The 20,415-nt window shown below is 39.7% G+C and overlaps 1 protein-coding gene across 4 annotated transcripts in view; it reads left to right on the top strand.

Annotated features, from left to right (window-relative positions):
• KIF5C (kinesin family member 5C) overlaps positions 1-20,415 on the top strand; it is an 85,440-nt gene that overhangs the window by 39,308 nt on the left and 25,717 nt on the right. For all 4 annotated transcript variants that reach the window (XR_010071954.1, XR_010071953.1, XM_063341155.1 and 1 more), the window contains exons 6-14: positions 655-710; positions 1,606-1,693; positions 3,690-3,814; positions 5,593-5,697; positions 6,041-6,189; positions 10,732-10,880; positions 13,999-14,174; positions 16,405-16,473; positions 20,128-20,334. Coding sequence is in view for 2 of the 4 variants with exons in the window: in XM_063341155.1 (XP_063197225.1) it covers positions 655-710; positions 1,606-1,693; positions 3,690-3,814; positions 5,593-5,697; positions 6,041-6,189; positions 10,732-10,880; positions 13,999-14,174; positions 16,405-16,473; positions 20,128-20,334 (1,124 nt within the window). In the remaining 2 variants the exon portion in view is untranslated. The remainder of the gene's footprint in view (positions 1-654; positions 711-1,605; positions 1,694-3,689; positions 3,815-5,592; positions 5,698-6,040; positions 6,190-10,731; positions 10,881-13,998; positions 14,175-16,404; positions 16,474-20,127; positions 20,335-20,415) is intronic.

Raw genomic sequence — 20,415 nt, 5'->3', positions numbered from 1 at the left:
AATGTATATTCTTAAAGAAAAAAACCTGTAATTAAAAAATTTATATAGTATTCTGTTTGTGGGACTATGAAAGCGCTGGCAAGGGACAGTGAGGACAAGCAACAGCTTGTTAAATTTTATTAAATTTAGAATACATTCGGTTCAACTTATTCCTCGCTTCGCTTCTGTTAGGTAGAGTTGGTTTGGAGGGATCTATCTCTTTTACAATTTGTGCCTGTATATGCGTGCTGTATGTTAATGAAAGTGTGAAATGCGTGTGTTGAATCAGTCTGAAGACAGAGAAATGTATGCTAATGGTAACACAAAACCAGGAACGTGTATCTGAGCTTTTCAGAATTCCAGTGAGTTCTTCTGTCTATTTTGAAATTCTTGCTGCCTTGGCAAAATCCGACTCGTTCTGTGTTTGTTTTATTAATACAAGCAGTAAACGAAAGCTTTTGTGCCCTAAAGTTAACTTTAAAGAAACAGGTACAAGACTGACAGAACAAGAAACAAATTTTATATAGCAGAAATACTGGCAGTTCATAAGGAATGGGAAGTGACTACAATTCTCATTTACAAATTTAGTACATTCACAGTATTTGTCTCTCATGCCTATAGTTGACACATTATTACCTGTGGAATATTCCTAATGATCTACATCTTTTTTTGTAGTGTCAAAGACAAACCTCGCTGTACATGAAGATAAAAACAGAGTCCCATATGTTAAGGTATAAGGAAAATTTGATGCTCAGTTTTTCATTCTTTCTCACATATGCATTTATTTACACATTTCCATTTGTATCACAGTGTGTTTGCTGAAATAATTCAACTCGTGTTTGGAGTCTTGAATGTTCAAGTAGTATTGGTTCCTGAAATATTAATGGGCTTGAACCATGTTTGCTTTATTTTCCTGACTTTAAACATTTACATTTTGTTAGTATGGTGTTAAATTTTATGTATTCATATTCTCATTCATGTCAGATATGAAAGAGAACATCTTGAAGAATTTTGTTCGCTAAGATTTTGTTGCATAGATGCTGTAATCTCGCAATATTTTACAACAGATGTGTTGGGTTAGGATTTTTTTTTATGACATCCTGGGCCCTCACTTAAATGGAATATACTTTTTATGAACATATGTGTCTTAATAAAATACATATAATATTATTCTGTTTATTTTCATCCTGGGGAGGACAAAAAAATTTGATAAAATAATTCCTTCAGTAATATTGCATTAAGGCAGAGAATAAGGGCTATGCATCTTGTCTTGTAGTTTGAGAGAGAAAAACTAATTTGGATATGCAATTTAACCCGAATTAGTAACAGAAATATATGCCATATCATTCCATGTGTTCTACATGTAGAAACTCTTTTCTACTGCATGTTTGGATCTGACCGAGTCTTTAATCTTGTGAAAGAAAATTGTCCCTTAAGTTATCCTGTGGAGTCCTCCTGAAAGTCATATAAAGGCATGTTTTGGTCCATTGCCTCGCTAATGATCGTGTTGGCTGCTGATGGCTCTTCTAATTATTTTGTTCATTAGTGCTAAATATTCTTCCTGATGGCATTTGGAGTACTAGGACACTTCCTAAACTTTTCTATGTTCGACTTGCGTATTTCTAGGGTTGTACAGAAAGATTTGTATCTAGTCCTGAAGAAGTTTTGGATGTCATTGATGAAGGGAAAGCTAATCGTCATGTAGCCGTTACAAGTAAGTGTTCTGGCTGTAAAGTGTGGGTGGTTGTAGCTTCCTGGTGATGTATTGATTCTTCGTGTGCACAGAGGGCTTTGAGTTACTTAGATGAACGATGTAATGATGCACAATTATAACGCTCTAAAATTAATAGAGCTGTACTTTTTTTACCGCTTCACTGCATACAGAAACATTTATTGATTTTCAGCTTTGACAACTCCTGAATTTAATATATGGCATTATTAAGTGTTGCTATATAAAACATCAAAATATGTATTGTCACATATAGTATAGATATTTTAAAATTATGTAAAACTGAAATTATGTATGTACATTCTTCTTTGTGCTACAAGTCAAGAACTCAGCGCAATTCACTGGTCAAATGGCAGGCAAAGACTGCAGAGCAGTTAGCAGACTCTTGCGAGTTGTCCCAGTGAAGTGGTGACTTGGGTTGAGTTCCAATGATGGCAAAGCAAACAAATCTTCCTCAACTTAAAAAGAGAATATTCAGGCTGTGCCAAATGTGTTGACATTGTGTTGCGTGCAGGCTACTAGCGTTACAGTGATGAAAAGGGCAGGAATCTTTGGCCAGTTTCCCAATTTATACTGTAAGACGTCTTTGATCCAAGCAGTGAGCTTGGCAGAACCTCAGCTTGTAACTCAAATCTTCGTGGTGGGGTGGAGTTTTGGGTATGGGGTTTTTTGGTGGTGGTGTGGGGTTTTTTTAAATTGTATTTTATTTTTTATTCTGCACTAGATAACTTCTTTCTCTTCCATGTCTCTACCTTCTTGCTTTGGTAAATACTGTATTGCTTTAGCTTTCCCATGTCTTTCTCATCATACTAATGGAAACGTATTCTCTTTTTTCCTGCGTAAAATTTCCTCCTGTTGTTTCTGCTATTCACTTTAACAAAAAATATCCAAATACACCTTTTGCTGCGATACTACCTGTTGCATTTGGTGCACACACAAAAGTTCTGACAAAAGTTGACAGAGATTGAATTTTACCTAGACTGAAATGGCGAGGAGCAGATTTGGAAGTGTTATTGAAAAAACTAGGTTTGGAGATGGAGGAGAAAAAGGGGGTTCAGAAAAATATAAATATTGCTGTGAGTGTGAATGTGGAAAGGTGGGAGTGGATTTTAAAGTAACACAGAAAAGAGAGAAACAGATGAGAAAGCGGTTGACTGATTCTTAATGTTTTCTTTTTTGCTACTTTATGAAACTTCAACCATGATATGGTACAATCAAACTTAGAGTAAGTAGGAGCTGAAACTCGAGCTGCCTGTGTTTCACCTGCTGCCTGGGTGAAGGAGGAGTTGTAATTACACAAGCAATAAAAATCACTCTGAAATTTTAATTTAAATAGTAAGTTTTTGATGAAAACTTTTGCTAAAATGTTGGGAGATCTCCTCACACAACTGCACTGAGACCTGCCCAACTTCTTTTTAATGCAATTATTATTACTTCTCTTTAAATTCTCCTGCTCAGCTCACAATTATTGCTCTGTCCAGGATGCTAAACATACATCCTCATTGTAGTTCTGTCGGAATGGTGTATGTTAGATCACAGCAGTGTTTTGTGTGAGCTGTCTATACTCCTGAAGAAGCATAAAAGGACAGACCCTTTATTTCTTACCGTATCTGTGAAATGTTATTTTATTAGTCTTATGCTGTGATTTTTTTTGTTATTTTTAACTATTTCTGGTCAAATTTTATTGCGTCAGGGGAATAAAAAGACTTTTAAAAAAGAAAGAAGGAGAACAAAAAAAAGGCCTGTCACTTATCATGAATTGGGTTCATTTGGTCCTGTTGGGAGAAAGTAGGAGCTCGTTCTGTAGTCCATGAGCTTTACTTGCAGCTCTTGGTGTAGACCCTGCTGTCAGTACGCTGCTCTGGGCTCTCCAGGGAATCGCCTCATACTAGCACACTAGCCATAGGCTAGCTCTGATGAAATATAACTTCGTGTCAGGTTTTAAAGTCATTTAAACAAAACCTTTCAAATGCGATTGCAGATATGAATGAACACAGCTCTAGGAGCCACAGTATCTTCCTCATTAATATTAAACAAGAGAATGTGGAAACTGAGAAGAAACTCAGTGGAAAGCTTTACCTGGTAGACTTGGCTGGCAGCGAGAAGGTAATCTTCCCTTTTTCCTAAACTTCTGAACAACCCTAGTGGGGTCGCTAAACTGATCATGTGAACCCGTGTCAGTGCAAAACTAAGCTAGGTTATCTTAGCTTATTTTATCTTAGATTATCATTAGTATGGCAATTTTTTTTTTTTTTTAATGCGGGATGGAGTAAAGGAGCAGATGAGAACTGTTGGTATGAAATACAAAACCCCAAATCTGCAATATATCTTCATTTATAATGAAGTGGATTGAACCAGCGTACTTCTATATAGTGTCACATTTAGTTATGGGTATTTGAAGGAAGTAATGTAATTTAATGCAATTTGTCAAATTAGACAGCTATTTTAATTTGCTTATATTCAGACATGGCCTATTTCTAGGTTTGCTGTAATTATTTCACATATTAGATCAAAGAAATAACAGCAGCTAATGCAGTTTTACAGCTGAAGTCTACCTGAAGCTCCCTGAATGACTCTCTTGATTGTGGTGACTCTTTCTGCCTTGCGAGATAGAAAAATACTAACCAGAAAAGAACTTGTGTCTGTTTACCAATGGTGTAATGGTCTAGAACAATACTGCAGTGGGAAAATGTCATTGTTTCCCAATTCTCATTCCGACATCTTCTTGGAGTGTTCAAAATTGTCTAACTGTAAATTAAATAGATTATAAAATTCATTTTGCAATGCTATGGAATTCTTCATTCAAGCTGGATCCTTGGTAACTACTGTGCGTGTCAAAATAATTACTCATGATGAAGCAATGTCTCTCATTGTGGTCAGAGATTTCTATTTCTTTCTGAAAATGAGAAGTAAAATAAAAGATTTAGCTTAATAGGCTGGGAAGGTTTCAGAATGCTCATGGGGACACACTAGTTGATAACTCACTAGTACAATGCAGAAGCCATTCACCAGAGTAATTAATCATGTTAATTTCTATTATTGCCTATAATACTAGTTGTTAAATTAAAAACTTCTAGTGATGTTTAGAAAATGAGGGCCTAATCAGGCTCTACTCTCCTCTGAAAAATACACTTTTGTTTGTTTGGACATACAGAAAACTTGAAATAAGGGTTTTCTTGGTAGATTGTCTTAAAAGATGCAATTATGTTCATGTGGCATTTCTAGAGGAAAGTACAGATACTGTAGTTTTAATGTAGAGAAAAATATGTGGCTTTATCCTACTTTTCCGTGCCCTTCCCCACCCACCCCATCCTCCAAAAAAAGAGAGAGAGAAAAGACTGTAAAACCATGTTGCTGTCTAAAGGAGTGCTGGTCCCAGGCCACCAAGCTTCTCGCCTGGACCACCTTGGGATCCAGTTTGTGGACCAGTAAACCTTGCATTCAGGATGAGTAAGATCGCGCTTCTTCTGTCCTGACATTCTTGGTCCATGCAAGCAAAATACAAAGGCAAAATACTTGTTTGGTGGCATATGCTGTGCCACTGAGTGTGCCCTAAGAATATAGCTGTGGTGTTCCCTGCCTGTATGGACACTCTGGTCTTAGAAGTGGTCCCCAAGTGTCCTCAGGAGACACGGGCTTACCAGCTTTTCCCTGAACAAAGTAAGGGTCAACTTGCTGTTACGCTGGAGGAAAGGTGCAAGTATTACAAGCTTCCACTAACAAAAAAAGTGCATAGAAAAATTCTCCTCCTTTATGCTGAGGATAAGCTTGCTTTCTTTTTCTTCCAAGAGCATCTTTAAAGGTTGCACTATCTGCGTTGTAGCTGTATTTGTAGAGGCACTCACTGGTAGCTGAGCCTGACTGTTGCCTGCTCTCTTTGGTAGGTCAGCAAAACTGGAGCGGAGGGCGCTGTTCTTGACGAAGCTAAAAATATCAATAAGTCTTTGTCTGCTTTAGGCAATGTGATATCTGCCTTGGCAGAAGGAACTGTAAGTAATCCTGTTTTGTGTTGTTGAAGAATGGCTTTTTATCTATCTGTTTCTTTGCCATGCACATAAAAAAAATCAGCTAACATTTCAATTCAGAAACACGAAAAGATTAGCTTTCCAACCACAAACCTGTGACGCTTTTGCTCTTCTCCTAAAGATAAGAAACGAATTCTCAGTGATTCCACTTGAGTGATTATCCAATCTTAGCACAATCAAAACAATTACTCTTCATGATTGCATGCTTCAAATCCATTAAACCTGTCACTATCGAGTCGTGTTCTCTCTCATTATGATATCATTACTTAAAAAAATTGTTCTTGTCTCTTATTTATATTTTGATTAGAAAACCCATGTTCCATACCGAGACAGCAAAATGACCCGAATACTTCAGGATTCCCTTGGTGGGAACTGCAGAACCACCATCGTGATATGCTGTTCTCCTTCTGTGTTCAACGAAGCAGAAACAAAGTCGACCCTGATGTTTGGACAGCGGTGAGTCCTACTTGCCATTAGGCTGGATGACTCTTACTCAGGCTCTTCCACGTGTTCCAAGCCAGCTGTGCCAAGGGGAACGAGACGAGTAGGCATTTTAAAATATGGAGGTTATGGTTTTCTGGAGTTGTTCAAAAATAGTACTGGAGAACTTGAAAAAACTGCCTCTTCATTCCCTGTGGTACCATAAAAATAAATGTTAATGTTGGCCAGCAGCTGCACTACTTAGAAGCTCTGGTAATTTTTCCTGTAGAGAGTACAAAGCGTTATCGTAGTTCTTTGAACTTTTATGGGGAAGATAATGGTATTGGACAGTTTTCTGTTGGCTAACAGTGGAACATGTTTGGGTTTCCTTTATTTGATGCTGCTCTTGATGCTTTTAAGATGTGTCTTCTTCTTGAATGGCATCTCAGGGATTATCATTAGGTTGTAAAAAATATTTTTTAACCGTTAAGAAAAATGAAGAATATGGACTCCGTGTAATATTGACAACTTCAATAGATTATCGTGATAGCTTGTGGACATTTTTATGTTTGAAGGATCTTAACAGTTTAGGAACAAGTCTTCAGAAACAAGCAAGGGTAAAATAAGCATGGAAGTATTCAGAAAGAAAATTTCTCTTCCATATGTGTTCGTTGGCAATAGTCATATGAAATACATTTGTAAAGTTTGCAAAAATAGGTCAGGCTCATTACGTAATTACTGCTTTTGTTGTAATTGAGAACTCTGATACTTTATAAAATTACTCATTTTGTGTAATAGCAGAAAGAAAAAATACTATCAAGTTATGATTGTTTGAAATAGAATTGATTTAACAGTTTGTACAATACAATAAATTTGTCTTTGCCTGAAAATGGGTTGTTTTCCACCATGCATAATTTTTGCATTGAAGCCCACACTGTTAAGGAGCATTTTATATTGGAAAGTAAAATCATGTGTAAGAGATGAATGTGACAATATCTATTAATTCATTGTTCCACTTTTATCCTTTAATGTGAGCTTTTCTTAGATTTTCGTGGGGGAAGATGATCCCTTTAGTGTATTCATATAAGAGTACATAAAAGTGCAGGACAAACAGCTGCAGTTGGGCGCAGTCCCTCTTAGCGGCGAGTTGTGGATTAGTGCAGGTTCCCTGCAACACGCTCTCCATCTGGCGTTGCCAGAACCAGTCCGAACTTGGCCTTGTCATCTGCTGCTGGGGTTTGTGGAAGGTGGGGAGGGACCCCCACGCTGCAAGCCAGTTAGCTGCAAAAAGCACCACTTCCTCCAATCTCTTCCTATAAACTACTCGCTTAATAACAGCATGCAGGAAAAACTCCCCGGAGTTGGAACGTCACAGGTTGCTGCAGAAAGTTTTAATGGAAAAGCGATTGTTAACATATAATCGAGTTAAGGGTTGCTATGCAGTTTTAATTCACCGTTGTATGATGAACGTAAGTCTAAGTTATTGAAGATGTAAGCTTCTACTGAAATCCCATATATTATAATGTGCATCACAGATATTTTGAGTAAATGCAAATATTAAGATACAGTAGTTAAATAAAGATAATTAACCGTTCTGAAGTATAATGAGCTGCACATATTTTGTTGATGGTTAAATTTTAAATGTTTTGATGGTTCACAGTTTAAACCTCCCCACGTACAATTTTCTGACTGCAGGTGATTTCAGACGAGTGTGAATCTTACACCTCTCTAGAACAGAAACGCCATCCCGAAGTTCCTGATAATTCGTTCTGGATAAGGCTCCAGGGCAGTAACGCAGCGCAGGGGCATTCAGTTTGCAATAGATGGGTAGGTGCTGTGTTAGGTTCCCGCTGGCTTGCTGCTGTGCAGAACTCCCTGTCTGCAGGTATGGTTTGAAGTAAACAGAAACGTAAGCAGTAAAATGTAGTAGTTCAGATCAAGGGGATTAAAAGGTAGCCTAGCTTTTTTTAAATTATTGTTTTAAATCTAGATTAAAGGGGGTTTGCTTTTGCTCTGTAATGTGTAGCAGCGCTCCAGGCTCTCTGGGAAGTTGTATGCTTGGCTATTTGAGGAATTCTGTGTAGAGGAAGTCCAGTTTCCATGTTATTTCAGTTTACATTTCTCTTGGTTTTGTTTCTCTTTACAGTAATGGGTAAAACTTGCCTTTCCGTTGGAGCAAAATATTTTTTAAAACAACTCCACGCATCCTGGCTAGCAGAGCTTGGAGTGATGTGACGTGACTAACACTTTTCTAGAAGAGGAACATTGTAAAGATGTTCCTTACTGAGGACTGGGATGTCAGCTGAAAGAACCGGGGAAATAGCTAAATACTTCCTGAGAGTGCTTGGTTGGGGTTTATTGGGGGGTTTTTGTTTGTTTGCTTACAAGCTATAGAATTGGGCTGAAATGGGAGTTCCTTGTGGAGAACGTGCACTTGTAAGAAAGGAAATACAAGTAGGAGGACTGGTGATGTACTGGGCCTGCAGAGCAGCACGCAGACTTTACACACATAGTGTTATGTGTCAGCATTTTGGATAGGAATATTGCTGTCTAGGGGAAATGGTTTCTTTTACAGGCTCTTCGGTTGCGGTGTTTCATTTTTCTGATCTGACAGTATTAAGGGCCTGAATAACATTAAAGGCAAGGTATATGAGTCATGGGTGATTACTGGTTCCTCCATCTTTCTGAGCAAGGAAGAATTATATCACCATTAAAATAAGTGTTAGGAGTAAAATTCATCTTCACAGGCCACTTAAACTAATCAACACATGCATGTGCTCCTCTGTTAGTGGGGAGTCGGTCTCTTCTTTTTCTGCTCCATCTTTTCTTGTGTTTTTATATTGTTTTTAATTTTAGTTGCTAGTAAGTACTCCATGCATCATTGGGGTAATGCAGTCGATAAACTTAACGGTGTGGCATTTTTTTCCCCTAGTGCAGTTAAATGAGTGGAAACTTGAGCCATGCTTTTGGCAGAGACAATATGTAGAAGCTAACTATTAGGTGTCTGCATATTTTAAAAGTACAGGGTTATTTAAAAATGTTTCTAAGGTAATAAAACTCTTGCTTGCCACATAGTGCAAATCACTGGAGCGCAGTTTGGAGTATAAGGCACAGATAGGGGAGTGTTTTCTTGCTGACAAAACAACGTTTTGGGATTTTTAGTGATTGGCCACATTTAAAGGATGCTTTAGAATCAGTAAGTGGAGCTGTGAAGAAAATAATTAAGATCATGTGCCCTCCCCAAAGTAGAGTTAGCCCATGTATTTCTAGCCCATTCCTAGGCGTAGTTTCTTGCATTGATATTTCATACATGGTTTCATACTACGCTTTACATACCAGTAGGAGGTTTGTCTGTTATTCCTTTATTTAGCTTCTGTTTTATCCAGTAACACTGGAGTCATTTGGAGGGACTCAGTGTCTGAGCAGTGAAGGGCAAAGATCCGAAGCTTTCTTAATTCATACTGATTTGTTTGGTTTTTCTTTTTAAATGTGGATTTGCTGGAGTAGATGCTGTGCAATTTTTCTGCTTGCTTTGCATTTTCTGGTGCAATTGTTTAGGTTCAGTTGGAGCTAAGCACTTTGACAATAGTAAAGTGGTGGTGGTTGTTGTTAGAAGGGTTTAAATTTTGTGATTTTTGCCAGAGAGGCAGTAACTCGTGAACCCGCCTGCAGTGGCACCGGAATGAGTTCAGGCTCCCTTCCCCCTGAGAGCCTTCCCCAGCCCAGCAGTGACCCAGTTACCTGGTGGTGACCAGCGGTTCCCCTCCTTCCCCTCCTTCCACCCCCAAAAATGTGTTTCAAAGTGCTATTTGGCTTTCAAGAAGGATAAGTTTCCATAAGTTTTAAACTGAAAGAGGGGAGATTGCGATGAGATGTGAGGCAGAAATTGTTTGCTGTGAGGGCGGTGAGCCCCTGGCCCAGGTTGCCCGGAGAAGCTGTGGCTGCCCCATCCCTGGAGGGGTTCAAGGCCAGGTTGGACGGGGCTTGGAGCAACCTGGGCTGGTGGGAGGTGTCCCTGCCCAGGGCAGGAGGGTTGGACTGCATGGTCTTTAAGGTCCCTTCCAACCCAAACCATTCTGTGATTCTATATCTCTGCTTCACTGTGATATCCTTCATGCTGCGATGCTTGACGTATGGCTGAGTTTTCTTGGTGGAGTTTAAGGGATGGTTGTTAAGAGATGGGGCGAGACCGTGGTCAGACACTGGTGTGGGGTACTCTACAGTGGGTCCAGGAGAAGCTGCGAGGTGACGGCTTACCTAGCAGAGCAATAACGACAGGACTTGGTTTTGTCCTTAATTCAAGAACAGTTTCCAGAGCTTCTCTTTTTGGAGAAGAGGCAGATCCACGTCTAACTGGTCACTTGCTGCTGGATTTTGATACAGAAAAATTTCCATTGAGGCTTCAAGGTAGCAATGGTACTGAGGGTTTGAGAGAAATGGAATTGTACCATTGCACTTTAGAAAATAAACTGCAAATGTTTAGTAGTTTCTCATTGTGTTATGGAAAAAATTCTGAATCCCTACTGTTGTATGGAGATAAAAGTTGCAGAGCAACTGACAGCTGGTTTTGTTGCGCAGAGCTAAGACGATTAAGAACACGGTCTCTGTGAATCTGGAGCTGACTGCGGAGGAGTGGAAGAAAAAGTACGAGAAGGAGAAAGACAAAAACAAGAGTCTAAAGAATGTTATCCAGCATCTAGAGCTGGAACTGAACAGGTGGAGAAATGGTACGTACCAGAAAATGGGCATGGGTACGTGTGTCTATATTTTTAAATTATGTATGTTTAAATCTTGCCTTAAATCACAAGAGTCACACTGTTTCTAAGCTCACCATTCAGAGTGGCAGCTCACGCTTCATAATAATAACTGAAAGGTGAAGAAGCAAAAACGAGGGAAACCAGCAGCAGCCATTTATAGAAGGTACCATTTTAAATGCCAAAACTAGTGTGATATCAGATGTTGCGAGTACAGGAAGGCATCAGTAATTTTTAATAATGCTAGTCACATTACTAAAGAAAAAGTAAAATGTCCTTATGTTTAGGTTCTTTTTTTTTTTTAAAGAACTCTGCTCCTCAGGCATGAGAATCAGTTTCATTGTTCTTTAAGTAACTAAATCTTGGGTTTGTGGTTTGTTTTTTTTTTATAATTGAGTTTAACATTAGAATAATTAGTCCTTTAGTACAATGATTAGGAGTGTCATCGGATTAGAAGAATCACCGCTTGTCTCCTTCTGTGGCTTCTAAGTAAAATTTATGTTGAGCCAATTTGCTGTTTAGAAACATAGGGAATTGCTGTTCAGGGTACACTGTAAGGTCAAGTGTAGGATGGTAGAGGAGGAAGAATATTTTTATGCATCCATACAAATTAAAGAATTTTTATTTAATCTGGAACGTGGACAAATAATTTTAGCAAACCATCCTTGCTTTTCATTTTTATTCCATGTATTAAAAAAAAGCCCAAACAAAAAACCTCCAAACCTATAAGAAGCAACAAACAAACAACTCTTGAACCCCAAAAAACCCAACCCTGCACCCCCTTGCACCCTGAAATCCCAACAGTAAAATGCTGCTTCTTTGAAGTCATTTTTATTTTCTAAATTGCTTGTCATCCAGGTCCTAAGTGTTGATGTGTCTCGCAGTTCAATAATACGTAACTCTTGCAAACGTGAAGTATCTAAACCGAGAACAGATCTGTGATTTAATGATTAATCACAATTTGTTTTGCACAGTCGAGTCTGGTTTTGAACATCCTGGGTGAAATCACTACTTAAAAGATAATACCTGATCTTTATGGGTGCGAAAAATTGTTTCCTCTTTCAGCTCCCTGTGCTGTTTACTTGCCTTTCAGATGAGATCGTTACCTAATGATTGCGCTCCCTGTCTTTCTCTGGAGACTTCAGCACAGGGAATATTTCCCTTATCAGCATAGCGCAATTGCTATGGAGACGGTCGCTCTGCTGGTGGCGTTGAGGAGTGCTGGGGATTTATAACCTGCCCATGTTCTGCGTGTTTCATTCGGTGTTTGCTAAATGTGACGACTTTAATTTCCTTCCCATTCTAGAAACATTTTTTTTAGAAAACCCTGTATAGATCCTTTCTATAAGCCATGTAAACAAGCCTTATAACATGCTGTCTCTATTGTTTTGTCTAAATATACACACCTCCTCATCCCCTCCATCTCATTGGCGTTACCCAGCAATTCATTCAATGCATTCAAAATACTATTGATTTCTTGTCTGACCTTCTGCAATAGCATCCTTTGGAAGGATATGCTGTCAAAAGAGGCTCTTTACAAATGAATGCGTCACAGAAATTGCATCTTGAATATGAAATGCCAGATAGATGCATAAATATTCCATTGGTATAGCTTATTCTGTAAACTTAGAAAATAATATACAAAATAAAATTATAGCAGAAAATGGGTGTGCCCAGTTCTCACTGGAGCAGGATTTCAGCAGCCTTGTATCCAAGTGCACAATTTGGTCTGTGTTTTACAGGTAGGTTGTTTTAATCCAGTGAATGAAAAGCTAACGATTCATTTTGTGAGGCTCCTGATGGATTCTCTGCAGCCTGAGGAGCGTTGCCGTGGGTGCGAGGTCCGACGGTCTGACCGAGCCCACCTTTCCTAGTCTGCTCCGGTGAAATGCAACAATGAAAAACCAATTTACATTTTTCTCATTAGTAATATAAAATATCATCAAGCCACTAGCAACAGGGGGAGTATTTTGAATAAAGTACTTTTATAGAGGTTATGGTGCTTGATTTCAGATTACTCTCTTTCATGCTTTAAGCTTGAAAAAATTATCGTCTCCGTTAGTTGGTCGTGCTCTTTCATGCCCTGTTTTGTTTTGCTTTGGGGCCTGAATTAGCCTGCCTTTTTTCTTTTTCATATATTTCTCTTGTTTACTTGTTTCCCCACCAGTAAGACAAATACTGCCTATGCTGTTTTGGCAAGAGGAATGGCTAGTAAAGCTTTATGGCATTAAAATATTGCAGCTTTTCATAGAGAAGGAAAAACCCTGTTCATGCAGAAGGGTTGGAGGTAACCTTCCCGCACCTCGAGCCAGGCGTGCAGCGTTCAGTGACTCGCAGAGTCTCTCACCAGACTCTAATGAGCGTAGATTCAATTTCTGGCATGAGCGCTTTGCCTGTCCCTCTTCACTGAACTGCAGCAGCCTCGTAATTGCAATGCACTGACGTTACCGAAGAAAATATTCCTCGGAGAAAATGATTTTGAATGAAAATGTGTAGGGAGAACATCCTGTCTGCTATGCATAGGCAACATCTGAAAATTGGTGTATGCGCTTTAATTTTAGATGTGACAAGGCAGAAGGTGAACATCGTTTTAAATGCAGCTGTCTTGCCTGTTGTCCTGATGTTCTTGCAGTTCATTATGGGGAAGGCAGAGTTGACAAGGCAGTTGGCAATCTGGAGAGGAAGAGACATTTAATTGCCAGTAGGCTTTAGGCTGAAAGTCGGATTTTTTTCCTCCTTATTTACACTTCTGTTAATCCATGGAGCTAATCCCATCTATAGAGGTCTTGAGTGAAAGAGGAGCAGGGAGCTCAATGCTTTTAATGGCAGCCATTCAAACTGTTGCTGCATTTTGCATATTTGTGTTTCTAACCATGGAGGTCATCTTCCTAATGAGGATGGCCATCTTTCCACACCTCCTTTGGCCCGCCATTTGTCTGCATGGCAGTTGCCTGCCTTGCACAGCTGGATACAGCCCTTCTTTGCTTTGCTGAGTCCCTCTCAGCAGCTGTGAAGGACCATCCTAGAGTCTCCATGGGTTTGGGCAACCCTCTCTCTTGGATTGTAATGACCGTAGATTGCGTGCCTGCAGGAGAAGCTGTGCCTGAAGATGAACAGATCAGTGCAAAGGACCAGAAGAACCTGGAGCCTTGTGATAACACCCCGATTATTGACAACATCACGCCGGTTGTTGCCAGCATCTCGACAGAGGAGAAGCAGAAATACGATGAGGAGATTGCCAGTCTCTACAGACAGCTGGATGATAAGGTGGGAACCTTTGGGTTGACTCCATTCGCTGGAAAACTGCAAAATGGAAAACTAAGCCAAAATGGGTGGGTGTCTCTCTGTATTTCTGGAGCACCATGAACTGGAAAATGTCCCAAAGCTCAAAACATGGTCACTGCATAAAACCAGATCATGTCCTTTCCTGTCAGTTCTTGGCCTCTGTTCCCTCTGCAGATAGTGTTTGGGAGTGTTCTCCGTGAATTGGAGCCAAGCTTGCCTTTAATTTTAAGGGCTCAGTACAGGCTTTTCAGCACTCCTTTTCTTCAGTGATTTTTGTAAAATCCATCAGCAAAATGTAATGTCGTCTTGGAGTCACAGGAGAAAGAAAAAAAGGGAGACTATATCTTAATATTTTTTATATATTTATTGTGTATTGAAATTTTAAGGAAAATACATAACCATCCCCTGGGGCTCCTTTGTTCATGTTGTTCTAGCTGTGAGCGCTGCCTGGAGTGCAGGTGGCTTATTTATTTATTTGCACAGCTTGAAATACATCATTGGCACTTAAAGCTATCAGCCATACATTTACTGAGCGCTTGCCGTTAATAGCTTTGGCTTGCGTGAAGATAAGTAGTGGGGAAAAAAAGGCATACTGAACCCATTGACCATTAAGGATGAGAACAGCTTAAACTTTATCTAGCAAAAGTTGTTGTGTGTTGATGGCATTCAAAATAACAGTTAAGGTCTTTAAGAAATTACAGCTTTTCTGTGATGGAGCATAGAGCCCCAGTAGCGGTCTCTAGCTTTTACGTATTGATTAGAAAAAGAAAAAAAGTCAGTCATTCTTTCACTTTCCCTCATCAGTTGTAGCAAAGCCCATTGAATTATTCTGGAGGGAACTGGCAGCAGGATTGCGTTTCACCCTAGAAAACATGGGAAGCATAATTTGGTGCATTACTGCAGTACTATCGGAAATGAGAAGGTATTTGATCCCCAAAACAAAACCAAAATGTTGCCATGTAAAACTTGTTACAGTGTAGACCATTCTTAGGTTATATCTGGGAAAGGATTCGATGTATTCTACTTGGTATCTGTATTTTTTATCGGAAATCAATCTATTAGCGTGCTTGTCAGTGCAATACAAAATATCAGTTGACTCTGATTGGGTAAAAAGCAACCTTTTATCTTTGCTAAGCTCCTTTAGAGAAGGATGTCCATCATAAGAAGAGATGGACTTGGTCAGGTCCTGTGCTCGGTGCGCCTGTGGCGGTCTGGGGGAAGGACCTGAACAGTGGAATCCATCATCATTTCTTCTCTGTATTTAAGATCAGCTCCTGCCCATGAGGATGCTGTCTCAACAAGGAAGTTGAATCATAGAATCATAGAATTGTTGAGGTTGGAAAGGACCTTTAAGATCATCGAGTCCAACCTTTAGCCTACCCTGACAAAAGCCACTTCTAAACCATGTCCCTAAGTGCCCCATCTACCCTTTTCTTAAACACCTCCAGGGATGGTGAATCCACCACCTCCCTGGGCAGCCTATTCCAATGTTTAGTAACCCTTTCAGTGAAAAAATGTTTCCTAATATCCAATCTAAACCTCCCCTGACGTAACTTGAACCTGTTTCCTCTCGTCCTATCACTTGTCACCAGGGAGAAGAGGTCAGAAATGCCAGTAAAAGTGGATGCCTGGCTGTGCATTACCTGGCATTATTTTCTGCAAGGGCTGTGACGGAGTAGGAAAATACAAATTCTGCAGTTGAGGGTCCAAGTTCTGTGTTGTGGTTCGAGCTTCCTCTGTCATTAAAGCAGTTCAGAGCTAGCTGTAAATTGTAGTTGGTTAATAAATTTATTTATTATTTATAATAATTATATTATTATTATAAATTATAAATTTACGATCTCTCTTCAGCTGAAATTTAGGGACAGAGTAAGAAAGAGAAGGGGTGTGTATGTATTTTTATATCTATAAAACATCACATATGTTGGCAAAGTCTACTGCAAGTGATAAGGTGCAACTCTGACTGTATCAGTATCTTGTTTACCATCAGGGACGCCTCTGCTTAGGTATATACCAGAGACAGCTGCATGCATACATTGCTTTTACTATGTAGCTCCGTGTATGTGCATTTTTCTCTCCTCTCATACCACTCAAACCTGCACAAGGTTTGCTTCGGCATTATTCTTCCTTCTTTTTTAGAAAGGGGAAATAAAAGTGACCAAACAAGAACTGTGAAAAGAAACTAAAAATGTCCAACTCTATTTCATTGCAGGATGATGAAATCAACCAGCAGAGCCAGTTGGCTGAAAAACTAAAGCAACAAATGCTGGATCAAGAGGAGGTAAAAAAACAAAAGACAACAAACAAAAACCCCTTATGCATTTTGCTTGTGAGCCCCTTGTTTAGCAATTCTGTCACAGTTGTTGACTAAATATGTTCATATTAACTGGATAAAATTCAATCAGTAAGAGAAACCTGTGTGACAGCTAGGTTTAAACTTCAAATTTCTTAATATCCTCAGAAGAGCATTAAGCCTTGATAACTCCGTATAATAGCAAACCGTCCTGCTGGGAGGCGATGCTGGAAGTACCAAGGTAGGAGCACGGCCAGTATTTTTTTACTTCAAAAGTGTTTTGCAATATGTCTGTATCCTTTCAGGTGTCCAGACACTATGGACCGTAGGTGGTTAACAGATTTCCGGATTGACAGTATAAAGATTAGTTCTGGTAATGTTCATTATAGTCCTGATGTTCATTATTTTGGCAATTAGAGATAGTCCTGTGAGAAATCTGTGAGTCTGAAAAATTGATTATCGCTGCTTCCACAGATTTGCTTTAAAATCTTGGATTGCTCACTTTAAACATTTTATTCCATTCTTTTTGTCTGTAAAATGAATGTGGCTTTTAAGATGGGGAATATGACCACTAAACTTAGAGTCAAGTCATTTCCTTTTCTGTCATTTGTTTACGAGAGGTTTTGAAGATGTAAAATCTGGCAATAACACTAAATTACCAAGTTGCCCAAATGTTGCTGTGATATTTCTTGGAAGATGGCTTTATGCTGGTTTTCAGACTGTGGGAAACGGGTATTACCGTGGCGTGGAGGTTCACTCGTCATTACTGTTCCAAAATGTTGGTGTCTCTTTGCCGTGATTCCCTTGGATTCTCCCAGCTGCCCGAGCCCCTTCAGTTGGAGTACAGCATTATTCTGGCTGCTTTTTTGGGGTGTGAAACCTCTCTTGTAAATGAAAAATGATTCTGTCCATGCCTTAACCAAGTCCTCAGAAAGGGTCGCCAAGGTTTGGCTCCTAGCAGGGAGAGAACAACCTATGAAAATGTCTGTTACTCGTCATTTGTGACTTACCTGCCACCTTGGGGGACTTTATCCTCACTGCAGGAATTACCAGCTTTATTTTACTCCATGATTAAGCTCTTCATTCCCTTGCTGCAACTTTCTTTTGATGACTCTGTATTACGTGCTGCCCATGTCCATGGCTATACAAACATGAGAGAATTTTATGCATTCTAGGCAACATTATTTTTGGATGTGTGTTACTTACACCATCTCACTTCTCCCATCTTTCTTACATCAGTGTTCTCATCTAAAGCTTATTTTCCCTCACGGTTTTTCTTATGTCTTATTTTTTGAGCAATGTTCCTTTCTTTGTATTACAGATTTGGGAGCATGCTGTACCCTGGCTTATTCCCCACCCGCTGTGTTCCAAACTCAATATTACATCTGGAAGATGAATCAGTTTTTCAGTGGTCTCTAATCCTTGCCTTAGAGATCACTTTTTCCCCTTTTTCGCACATGCTCTGGCCTAGCTTTGCTGACTTACTGAAGTCTCTGCAGCTGATGTTGCACCACTAGTTCAGAAGGTTTTTAGCTGTTCATCCGATAAGCTTGTCCACCTCTTTGGAAGCTAATGCAATATTTTTGTTTTCTTCTTTAAGGGATTTGAATTAATTTTTTCAAGGTTTTGTCTTGCCCGCGTAAGCTTCAGTGTGGGAGCGATCTACCTGTCCTGTCTTGGAGCCTGTAATTAGCTCCGTGATAGATGTGCTGCAGAGCAGCTGCCTCACTCTGCTTCCCCCCAATTAACCAGAGCACTTTTTTTCTGCTTGATTAAGCTAGCAGGTTAATTATAAATCTAAGGCCTGCTGCAGATGGCACTGTGCTGATACTGGTATCTTTTGGTACCTTTTCACCACTGGCTGTTTCTTAGGGGGTGTGTTTTGGGGGGGATTCTGAATCTTCGGCCCTTGCATCTCGCGTGCTGTGAGCAGATCCCTGAAACGCTGCAGCCATTGTCTCCTTCCCTTTGTTTATAACTGATCGGTATAATGCGTTATTAATAGCTTTTTAACATCTTGGTATATTTTTCCACATTATACCAGCAAGAATCTTCTGGGGAGCTGTGTTTATGCTCTAGGTGATATATAACACTTCCCTTTACTTGAAGTCACAGTAATATTCACACAGAAAAATTTCTTAAGTAAATGTAAATAATAGTTCCATCTGTGTTTAGTAGAAAGATTATTTTAAGCTATTTTGTTGTTTAAATATTTACATGCCATCTGGCTTTGGCAATTCAGTGGGTTTTTCTGTAACGTGAGTGCACTTCTGAGGCTGCAGCATTACCAGTGAGATAAATTTCCCTTACATCTGAATCCTCTCTTCGCCACTTTGGGCACGTGCCAGTGTCTGAAGCTGCCTGGTTGGTTTCCTATTTTCCATTAGCACTCTGAGCCAAAAAAAGCAATGTTCTTCTCTGACATTCTCCTTTTAGGTGGTCCGTTTGAGAGAGACGTTTCTGTTTAGCTTGGGGACTTGCGCTCAACTTCTTCATGGCCCGGGGGCCAGTGGACAGTGGTGGGACAGGTCAGGAGAAGTCCACCCAGCACACTTCGGGAGTGCAGGTGTTGTTCTGCTGTTCAAGAGAGCTGCAGTACAGTAATATTACACTAATCCATACATAGGAAGGCTTGGAAATAAGTGCATTCTGTGAATGAATGTCCAAACTTTGCTGTTAGGATGAGCATGAATGCCTTCCTGCATCTCATGCGCTAGTTTTATACGTTATTGTTCTATATTTTATATCTTTATGCAATGCTAAGTCCTGATTTTGTTATTATTCTCAAAAGTACAATATTAGTAATAAATGTTAGGTGGCACCTTTTCATTTATTTTCACATCATTCTGCAGCATATGGCTGCTGTTGAGACTGGTTTTGTGCTAAGAATCCAATAGCTGAATTTTTGAGACTTTAACATCTGCATGAAGGTGGAGTGGTGCAAGGGCAAGGGAGAAGACCATGCAGCTGACCTCTTGCGATCAGCACTCTCACTGAAACTTCAGCATCTCTCTTAGTAACAGGCGAAGGGTAACTTTAATAAGTTTTACAAATTGGAAATACTCACTAGTATGTGTGAAGTCTGTATTTTCTTCTTGAGTTAATATTTTGCCTCAGCAAATGTGAGCAGCTAATCTGTCTTCAGCATCATGCTTCAGATGATACCTGAGAGTAATCATCACAGGTTTGCTTATCAAAGTGTTTCTCTAATGCCACAAGATCTTTGAGACTGCCTCAGACAGCCCTTTTACTTGGTTCGGTTCAAAGCTGTGAGTCTGTGTTTAAACATTTGACTTTGTGGTATTTTTTGGTCCTTGCTGCAGCATTGGATTGAGGGCAGAAAATTTCTTTGGAGCTATGATACTGTTTAAAATAAGTTTCTCTGCCTCAGTCTTGTGTCATAACAGGATTTGATTAAGACTTTTCTTTTCATTGAAGTTCAGAGCCTTTTTTGCTCCCTTCAAATACATTTATGCTGAAACCGATGGTGTTTTGAGTAGAATAGCAGAATTTCTTCTCTCCTGCTGTCTTTTTCTTGCACTTGCGCGTTCTTTCTCTCTTTGTCTGTTTTTTCCCTTTTCAATGTTGTCTTTTGAATGAGTTCTTGGGTGACTTAACGCTTCTGTGATATCTGCTTTCCAGCTTTTGGCCTCCACTAGGAGAGATTATGAGAAGATTCAGGAGGAACTGACCCGTCTCCAGATTGAGAACGAAGCAGCGAAAGATGAAGTGAAAGAGGTCCTTCAAGCCCTGGAAGAATTAGCTGTCAATTATGACCAGAAATCCCAAGAAGTGGAGGACAAAACAAGGGCCAACGAGCAGCTGGCTGACGAGCTGGCACAGAAAAGTGTAAGAGCACACTTCTGTGTTCTGGGTCCCTAATTCTGCATCTCCCCTAAAGATTTCCATAGGGGTTCCCAGATAACTGCC

The sequence above is a fragment of the Chroicocephalus ridibundus genome, chromosome 7, assembly GCF_963924245.1.
Source record: "Chroicocephalus ridibundus chromosome 7, bChrRid1.1, whole genome shotgun sequence".
In the NCBI taxonomy this organism is placed as follows: domain Eukaryota; kingdom Metazoa; phylum Chordata; class Aves; order Charadriiformes; family Laridae; genus Chroicocephalus; species Chroicocephalus ridibundus.
The sequence above is the reverse complement of the archived record's forward strand: the minus strand, read 5'-3'. Positions and strand labels throughout refer to the sequence as shown.